The 10234-nt window shown below is 39.5% G+C and overlaps 1 protein-coding gene across 6 annotated transcripts in view; it reads right to left on the bottom strand.

Annotated features, from left to right (window-relative positions):
• Positions 1–531: 531 nt before the first annotated feature.
• Positions 532–10234, bottom strand: part of LOC141965032 (protocadherin alpha-C2-like) — a 106354-nt gene continuing 96651 nt past the window's right edge. For 5 of the 6 annotated variants that reach the window (XM_074916099.1, XM_074916098.1, XM_074916101.1 and 2 more), the window contains one exon: positions 532–2462. In XM_074916099.1, coding sequence (XP_074772200.1) covers positions 2152–2462 — 311 coding nt within the window. In that variant the 3' untranslated portion in view covers positions 532–2151. The remainder of the gene's footprint in view (positions 2463–10234) is intronic. The other variant, XM_074916100.1, reaches the window with a different exon arrangement.

The raw sequence follows: 10234 nt of genomic DNA, 5'->3' as shown, positions 1-10234 counted from the left end.
AGTAGCATCTTTTTCATTGCCAGTAAAACAAGACTGGTAGAAAAATAAAACTCTAAATAGACCACACGAGGCCATTGGTGGTTTATGCTTTGAGATATGAATTCTTTTATTAGAGCTTTACCTTCTGTGATGTTTTAAGACTTGCTGAAGGTTCTTAAAAATGAATAGAAATTGTCCTATTCTGCTCTGTCAGTAGTTTGGAAACATAAACCATCCAGGATATGTCTCAAGAAATCCAGTTGTTCTCTTTGATCCTAGATTAAAGGGTCTGTTAGATATTTTAGAGCTATGTAGTTTCTTACACAGTTCCAATTAATACAACACTTGAGCTTTATTCTGTGAATGTACAATAATGTAGAAAACTCCTTGGAATTCCCTCATCAGCTATATTCTATTTAAAAATACATGTATTGGTTTTATAGCAACATCCTCAGCCACATTCATTACTCCATTTATACCCTTACGTTTAGTAATTCACAGAGCTTTAGCTTCACATATTCCGACCAATAAATCCCAAAATGCATGCATGGCTTGATTTAAGAAAGATATTTTACTTGTGTTTCATACACAAAAAACTGATAATCAACAGTGGCTTAAAAAATTAACACTACTCCACTTTTTCACAAGTGTACAAAAAAGAAATAATGAATTTACATTCAACGGTAAAGCTTAAAGTCCACTCTAATAATAGTTGCATTGACATTCACATACACAAGCACAGAATAAATATTTCAGGATTCTTATAAGAGCATACAGCATACATACAGTACTTGAATTTTACATAATGAGTGTTAGTAGGGTCAGAAATTCATAATCTTATAGAAAAGTAAAACTAAAATCAGAAAAGGTTGTGTGGGAGGTAACACCAAGGTACTGCACAGAGCTAGCAAGTTAGTAAATCCATTTGTGTGAGGAGTTTGCTTCTGCTTCTTCATATTAGGACAGTTTGTTTGCAAAGGTGTATTCAAAGTGCAGATTAATACAGAAAAAAAAGATAAGATATTCCTGTATTTATTAATACATGCAAGAGGCAGCCCCCAAATCACCCGACAGAATAAAGCTGTTATTGGCAAGTGGCCGATATAATACAGATGTTTCAGGCAATTTTTCTAAAGCACTTTAATAGCAGCAATTGTAATTTATAATGGCTCTAGATTGACTTCTGTTTGGGTTAAAGGGCATCATATTTCTTTAACATTTACAGCTATATTTCTTTATAAATAAATATCTCAAATAACAAATAGCATAGTTAGCATTTCTTTTTTCTCTCTTTTGCATAAGTGTCATGGAAAAACTCTGACCTTTTCAGAGATATAATGTGCAAAATAATGTTAGAGTGGAAATAGGGACACAGAGCATCACAGTCAGTTACATTCCTGGGATGTCAGCCCAGCCCTTTTACACTCAGAGGGCTAGCCTTGCCAGGGTAATGCAGGGCTTTAAGGGACAATATTCCCAATGGCTTGCTTGATAAGAGATAAAATTTACGGTATCTTAAAGAGCTGTAAATGTGAGGTTTTATTTGCAGGAGTGTGTACAATACGTCATGTATAGGACTCAGTATTTCCACACAGTGACTTCTCAAGATTTGAAAAGTCTGGTCATCTCCTTTCAGACATTTCCTCCCCAGCCTGAACATCTTTGAACATTCGTGTTCATTAGGTGTTTCCTCTGTTGCATATTTACCAGCTCTTCTTGCATTTTATAATCTGATCTCATATCACCTAGCTGACATCTGCACACAAATATTTCCAATCAGATAGAGGGTGCACAACATTAAAAATGTTAAACCTGTCCTGTAAGTGTCATCAAGACAGGAACACAGGAACCACAGTGCAGAGTCCAACCTCTCACTGGCTGTACTGTGAAGATTCTCCTTTTCGGCGTAGGAGAAAGGAAACTTGTGTCTGCTTTTTAGATTCTGAAAACAAGCCAGAGTGGAGAAAAAGAGTTAACACCAGACTTAATAAAGCTTTCAAGACAAAACCTGTTAAGCAATTTAGACAGACACTGTGAACTTCCTGCTGATTTTCTCAAGTCTGTACATACAGGAAATTTGTTAAGAGTAGGAAGAAGTTGGGAGTTGCTACATAGGAGAAATCTGCCATTATTACAAAAACTGGCTAGGTGGGTTCTTTCAGTATAAACCCCTCACTGGTCACTGTTCTCAGTGGTGCTGTTGCCCTTTTCTTTTTTCTCCTGAGTCTTGTTTCCCTTCTTCTTTTTCTTCTTTTTCTTGGTCTCTTCCTTCTTGCCAAAGGTTATGAAGTCACTTTTGTCAATTTGGCTGTTTGGTGGTTCCTGCCGGATGGAGATGATTGCAGGAGATCCTGGGATAATGAATTTGTCTGGCAACTCACCAGGACCACCTTGTTTGGGATTGCCCGGTCCAAATTTAAAGGTCCAGCTGTTGCTGTTCACACCAGCTCCCACTGGGGGGGACACCTCTCCCGCCTCAGGTTCTGAAAAAGTCAAAACAGGAAGAAAAGCTTAAAGCATCATTAAATACAAGCACTCAGTGGGTATCAGCTTTGTATTTGAAAGCTATGGCTTTAGCCTGGCTTTACATTGACACTTGGTTGTCTGGCTGCTCATCTGGATGTTATTGACTGGTTCTTGTCCAGGCTAGTATGCACTGACTGCTGGGCCTAACATGCTCTGGGTCCCAGTGCCTTGAAATATAGTTGCTTATTTTTCTTTCGAATTTGAAGTGCACAGAATAAGAGATGACCACAATGCAGCCCACTGTAGTGTTTTATAGCACAAAACACAAGCATGTGTATTGCGTGGCACAAGGGTATGTTTGAGGCTGTCAGGTCTTGTGGGACAGGGTTAGAGGAGTGTCCAGGGCAGGGGGAGTCAGCCTTGGCAGTGTGCACATCCATGCTGGATATCTTAGCAAATCATCCTGTATCTTCATCCAGGATTCCTCATGGAGGAATGAGTTGGTGGATCCCAGAGAGAAACCTGAGAGCCAGCTAGCATGTATGTATATAGTATGTATGTATGTAATGTGGCTGATCAGCAGACACGGCCCTAGAGCAAAACCAGGAGTGAACTGAATTGTCTGGGTGGATATCAAAGGATTCCTTCAACCAGGGTGCAGAATCTGGTCTCAGAAACATTCATAGTCTTCTTCAAGGTGATACTCTGACAACCTGTTCCCTTTTGCCAGGAAATGGAGTCACTCTGTAAGAGAGTTGTAAAGTTTTTCTAATTGGGACATCAGAAAGGGCTGGTGTCAAATTTGTGCTAAGCTGTCAAGAATGGTTCAGAAGTAAATAATACTGCAGTGAGTTCTCAAACTGGGAAAACCCTCACTACAGTGTTTCTTTTTTCTTACTTTAACATCACAACATAAAGGCTAAAAACCACCAGACTGGAGACTAACCCCTGCTTCTTTGAATCGATATAGTAGAAAGGTAGATCACAATATTTTAGACAGACAAATATAAAGTTCTGTCCCCTGCTTTAGGCTTGCAGTATGAAGCAAGTTTTAATTTTATTTCAACAATTTTGATGAGATTGAGCTAATCAGATTGAAATATTTATGTATGTTGATCTCACAAGGACAATTTTCTAGCATAATGAGAGGCAACACCAATTAGGTTCTTCTGTGAGAGAAAGGCTTAAAACCTGGCTGTTTTACTTTTTTGTAAACTTTGAAAAACCTTTGTAATTTAGACAACTCCCAGTTTTGAATAGGAACAGCATATCCATTTTAGTGTATCATTTTAAGTGTTTAAAGGACTGTGATGAGGGGAAGGCTCAGTACTTCTGCATCTGATGCCCTCAAATCTGATGAAAATATACTTATCTACACTCTAAAAGTGCAGTATTGCAAACATAGGACCTGTCACACTTGTAACACTCCTAGCCACACACAAATTCTTGCAACACTGCACAATGCCAGTACTACTGATCTGATTAAGTCTCAGCATTGTGTGTTCTGCATCAGAGCTGTTCAGTTGAACAGGTAAAGAAGTTCAGGGTAAAAGGATGTAAGATCTGCACTGCTACAAACAAGGGCTGGAGAACCAACTGAGAGTGACTTCATATCCCTTGAAAGAGGAGGCAAGGGCACAGAAAAGAGAAGAAACAGAGAAGTTCTAGGTTTCCCACTGGTGAAAGGAGCAGGAAGAGAAAACAAAGTAGACAATCTAGAGGGAGGTCTCCACTTTTTGCCAGACCAGAAGATGCTATTCAGTAAACTTCAGCTATTGACTGCCCTGTACCCCTGTAGTAGTAATGAACTTTAGCAGCCATTTCATGAACTGAAGAGCATCTCCTGTACTTATTTTCTCATGATTTTTCATCTTCTGTAATGTTGTTTGTACAATTTTCTATCTTATGTAATAAAACATATGTCATGCACATAGACCTAAATCTCTCCTTGTTCAAAAGCTCAAGAACACATTCTGCTGCTTGACAATATTTCTCTTGCATGTCAGTAAAACAAACACCTCTGGAAAGCATGGTTCCTTTTTAAGCTTTTCCATACTTATGCAATACGTCCATGTTACAGAGCCAAAGGAATGTGTATACATGACACATCAGAACTGTCTCTGACACCACCTGTATAATATGTTTGGCACCTGGAATCTTTGTAAAGGAGGTGATATGACCACTCCTACAATCAGATGTTTAATCAAGAATTAGAATAGCCTGTACAATTCTTTTTCCCCTAGACTGTATTTAATGATGAAGATTTAACTTTATGTGCTTTTCAGGAACTGCTGAAGTTGTTTTAGTGACCTCAACCTCCCTAGTCTCAAATATCTTTTTTGAAGGTGTTATTAATGTGGAAGTTCTTCTATTTTATCAGTTGTAGCTTTTCTGTACATTTCCTGTGGTCTTAACTATCAACTTCAAATTTTTTACATGTTTGCTGTTGGCAATAGCAATGTCCTAGCAAGCCCTTCCACACTAAATGCATCAATATGAATCAGATTTCATTTCTGCTTAATAAAGTATTTTGGTCAGGTACCTTTTATATCACTTTTGTTTCTCTGAGATGATAAATTACAAAGGTGAATGCTGTGTGTCTTGGCCTTTTTCCAAATTATTAACCAATTGTCTTTTTCCAGCAATACAAAAATGTGAACTTTCATATTGTACGGAATAAATTAAGCCCTATTTGACAAATAAATCTTTCTCCTTTCCAACAAGCCCATGCAACATTCCTTCCAAACAACATTGGCCCAGACCCAATGCTCTTTTCCTGTTCCTGGCAGGAAAAAAACAGCTGAAGGTGACATCAAAGCATTTTTGAATCATCCTTGCTCTGGCTGGGGAGAGCCTTGTAGAAGTGAAGAGTCCCAAAACTGCTTTGAAGTGTACAGGATACAACAGTCTGGACTGCAGTGCCACCACAGCACAGCTCAAACAACATGGTGTGTGGTCATGCCATTTCAACATGAGCATATTAGGCTAAAGATGGGACATGAGACAATGACAGTGACTTTATATTATCCATTTTACCACACAAATACAGTAACATGTAAGAACAGATAGATAGAGTAGGTACAGGCACCTCAAACCTCCAGCTGAGAAGCAGCTGTAGGTACAGTATCTCTTGCATGAAAATCTTGCCAATCTAACAGGGTGCACATATACATCTGCATTATTGAAATCTAATTCAGAACAGGATACTGAGCCTTTAATCTGGTTCTGCCTAGACAAATCCACTCACCAGATGAAGTCAGTAGCATTTATCACAAAGCCATCTGACATAATGTATCCAAACACAACAAACCCATTATATCTACACTGGAATCACGATTCTGTCAACTTAAAGACTCAAGGGGTTTGCTTGCATTTCTGTTTGTTTCTCTCCCAGCCACTGAATATGTTTTTTTACCATATAAATTAAGCGGTTTAATACGCCTTAATACTCACTAAGCCAAAGGAAACTAATTATCCTTACAGCCATGTGGAGAGCTCACATACAAAAAGACAGAGACTGACAGAACTTAATGAGTTAATAGCCATCATTTCCTAGAGTGGGTCTTCAACAGCCTCCTCAGGAAATTTCCCTTCTGCATGATTTACCTGATAACACGTGTGTTTATCTGTATTGGCAGGCGGGAAGGTCACAGTTCAGCTGTACTAACAATGTTGTACATTTATGCATTTCAGATCAAGGATAAATGTCACTTATCACCTAGTTTCCAAGGCTTCCTTAAATATCTCTTCTGTTTCTTACCAGCAGGAATTTCACAACAAAAACTTTCCACTTCGATGCTATTTTACATTTAACCAGATTAGTCATACTCTTGTTTATTTTCTGGGTCTTACTGAATGCTTTAAATTTGTTCATTAAACTTAGAGGAAAATCTATATAAAACAAATCCATCAGCTATATTTGTAACACTTAATTTAAAACATTACAGTTTTCTTCTCCCTACAGCTACAGAGCAGGTTTTCACCAGAGTTCCTACATAAAAGCACAGGGTCTGGCCATTTCCTCGTATATCTCAAAGGATTACTTTGGAGACTGCTACTTTGCTTTTTTCTCAAGGAACACGGCAGTCTTCATGTTCAATGAGCAAATCATCTATTTTAAAAATGTATGCATGCAGCAGAACCCCAAATCTAGGCTGCTCCTTGCAGCTCCTGATGCTTCTTTGCCTGTGTGTCTGCATACTGAATTGGGAGATAAACTTTTCACCCCTTCCATTTGCTTGTACTCTCACCAAAATACAAGTGTCTCAGTAGACTTTAAATGGAACCTGGAGCAACAGAGACTCTGCAGTCAAGTAGATCCTATACTTAGTTGGGAGGAAAGGTCTTCTAGGTTGTCTTTCAAAATACTTGATTTTCTATCCAGTGACTGTTGTTTGAAATGCGCAGGCAGACTTACATACCAAAAAACCCCACAGCCTAAAATCACCTATCTGAAAGCTTGAAGCAGAAGGGTACAGTACCTAGCTACTTTTTTCTTTTCCAGAGGCATTTACGGTTCATATGCTAATAGACCTCTACCTCCCACAGGACTTGAAAAACATACAAATCTCAGTCAATAGGCACTTGTTCAGCAAGTCCTTAATTGCTCTTAAAGCACCTGAATTTCTACACATTGTTAGATAGTGTCATGTGGATGTCATAGGCTCAAGACCCCAGGAAAGGAGCAGGTTGCATGCTCTAGGCAGTCGTGATCTCAGCACACAGGTTTTTCAGAGGTACCTAACTCTCCCCCTTCTCTGTGCAGGGAGCTCAGGCACTTACTACAAGGAACAAGGTCCCTAAAATTTAGCACCTAACTTTTTTTTTTCTTAGATGTCATCCACAGAGTAAGGTGTCCCTTTTCCAAATTCAGCCAACAAAAAAGTAGCCATCCAACCTAAACTAATTTAGTTCTTGCTACAGTCTATAGAAACAGGCACCCTCAGAAGGCAGTCCAACCACCCAGCTTAAATGCCTGGTTTTGGATGCAGTGAATTTTATTTGTTTCTCCCTCTCTCTGCTGGAGCTGTATTACCTTTGCTTCTTCAACTCAGATAAAGCCCAGATACCCAATTTAAATTGGACAGCTTACTTTTGGATGGCTAGTGCAAAAGGACCTGAATTCCACCTTCAGGAGCAAGTTAAGCAGTATCATAGCTTAGGGAATGTTGTACTTATGACCATGCCAGAGTCTTGAAAAAAATAAGAAGTTTGAAACTAATCTCTTTAACATTGACAGCCACAAAAATTCTGTGCAACATTTTGCAAGAGGAGGTCATTTTCTCAGCCGCAGTCCCCTCATGGGATTTTCATTTAGGCAAGCATTGGCATCTTCTGAGAAAGCTCAGCCATGTTGTTAAGGTTGCACCATTTCCACCCTTAAAAGGCAACATTTTAGTTACGATGGCAATACACCAGTGCTGTTCAGGTTGTCAGTGATACTCTGCTGCAAAACTCTGAAGTACAGGTCTGTCACTGAGATTTACAGTGCTGTCTTTTCAGATGTGGCATTTGTGAATTCACTCAATTGAAGGGTTGGCTTTGATCAGCTTGTAAAACCATCCAAACTGATATTTAAGTGGAACAAAGTCAAAATGCCGAGCGATGGGTACAAACAGTCTGAAATTGAGATGTCTTCTAAATTTGGGGCAAATGCCTGCTCACAGAACATGTCATCACTCAGCCCACAAATTGATATCCCACCCGGTCTGGGCTAAGACTACAGTTTCTATCTCACTGACATTCTTCTCTCATTTGGGGAGGCCACGTGTTTCTTTCCTGTCCCTGTATAGCCCCACAGCTCCAATCTGGTGTTTACTAGGAACAGGTGGTGCTCACTTCCCATAATGCGAGCTGGCCATATATCCCGAGTGTCACGTACACCGTCTCTACTTCCTATGCCTCTGCTGCTTTCTTAAAGAACCTTCATCAGAAGAAGGCTAACTCATGTTAGAACAGATGTGGCTCTGCTCAAGGGAGAGAAGAGGAAACATTTCTGGGCAGTTCTGTATCTCTGCAGAGACATTTTTGGCTGTGTGACATGCTCAGCCAAGACAGCAGCTTGCTTTCACTCTGTGACATCCCTCTCCACTTTGTCCCAGTCTTTAAGAATTTGGTGGCTCAAGGACTCGACTTTGATAAAAGCTTTCAATCAAATAATCTATTATTATGAAGTTTAAAGGAAATATTTTTCAGTGGGTTTTTGGTTTTGTTGGGGTTTTTGTTTTTTTGTTTTTTTTGTTTTTTTTTTCCCTAGACACCAGAACATGCCAGCTAAAGCCACTGTGAGACCAGGAACACCCCATCATTAATCACAGACCCTTCTGTCCGCAGGTCAGAGTAGCAAAACATATTAATTAAATGAATTTATTTAAAACTGAGCTCAGGCAATAAGCAGGAAGCAAACTGCAGAGAAAGCTAGTCATTAACCTGATTTCTCTCTTCCTGGCCTCCTCCACTGATGCTGTACTGACTGCAGATTCTGCCTCTGGCAGGCTTAATGAATATTCACTGTTATAAAGAGTCTGATGTTCTGCACTGATTCTGAAACATCACATCAAATGCAAACAGCATGCACTGAAAACCACTGTGTCATTTGGAGGATCTCTGTGGATATTCTGGCTTCACTGATCAACCCTAATCCTTTTTGGGATTAAAATGCCCATTTAATCTTTTTTTTTTAAAAAAAAAAAAACCACACACAAAAAAACCCCACAAACAAACAAACAAAAAAACCCCATCCAAACCAAAACCACAACAAAGAAAGCAAAATAAAAATCCATCATCAGCTTGATAAAATGACAGAAACTGAACTGAGAGAGAAATTACTGTCAGGACAAAGTTAAACCACTTTCACTATCAGCTTGCCAAAAAATCCCAACCATCTCTAAGGACCATGTCAATTTGGAGACTCAAAGAAAAAGCAAAAACATGATTCTCACTCTCTGCCCTTCCATCTGTTTGACCTGTTATGCACTAATGATTTAGAGACAGGAAGAATGAACAAAATGAAAACTTCTCCCCACCATGGAGCCTGTAGCTCTAATCCTTTGCTTGGATTTAAAGCCAGTAACATTAAACAGGGTAATTATAGCACATATGTTGTGGGAGATCCATAACCCCCCACTGCTCCAACATCCAGACACAAAGCAGCAGGAGGGCATGGAGGTCACTTCCAGCTCAGTCTCAGGTTACTGTCCATGCAGACATTGAAACTGAATTTCAACAGACGTTATCTATCTCATTATAAGAAAACAATCTTACATGGCTGTGTATTAAAGGAATTGTCTCAGCCATCAAATAGCTCTGCCAGCATATTCTGAGCTATGTGAAAGCAAAAAACTGATTTGCTTGCTACTACAGTCTGCTGTGGTCAGAGCACAACACAGGCTAAATGGCTTCTCGCAGCTGCTGAAGAAGCAAACAGAGTCCAGTGTCCCAAGCTCCTCTCATTCTCTTTTCACTCGAAGAGGCTTTTCCTCCCATAAAAACATCAGCCCTCTCAGGTAACATCTTTCTAGTGTTGTACTTATGCCCAGTCCTGCTCCCATTGCTAGAATTTGTCTTGGAAAGCACCTGTTCATACTTGCCTAGCACAAGTCTCAAACTTTTCCTCGCCAAACAGAACTAATCTGCTGTATCACCAAGACAGAATGCACACATATTCACAATTCCCCATGTCATCTTTCCAGCTCTACTGGATGCTGGACTGTGGAAGATGCAATGTATGAATGTTTGTGTTGCAAGCAGAGGTTGTAGGGACAGACTCCTCCAATATAAGGTAGATGGA

Source organism: Athene noctua, chromosome 12 (assembly GCF_965140245.1).
Source record: "Athene noctua chromosome 12, bAthNoc1.hap1.1, whole genome shotgun sequence".
NCBI lineage: Eukaryota > Metazoa > Chordata > Aves > Strigiformes > Strigidae > Athene > Athene noctua.
The sequence above is the reverse complement of the archived record's forward strand: the minus strand, read 5'-3'. Positions and strand labels throughout refer to the sequence as shown.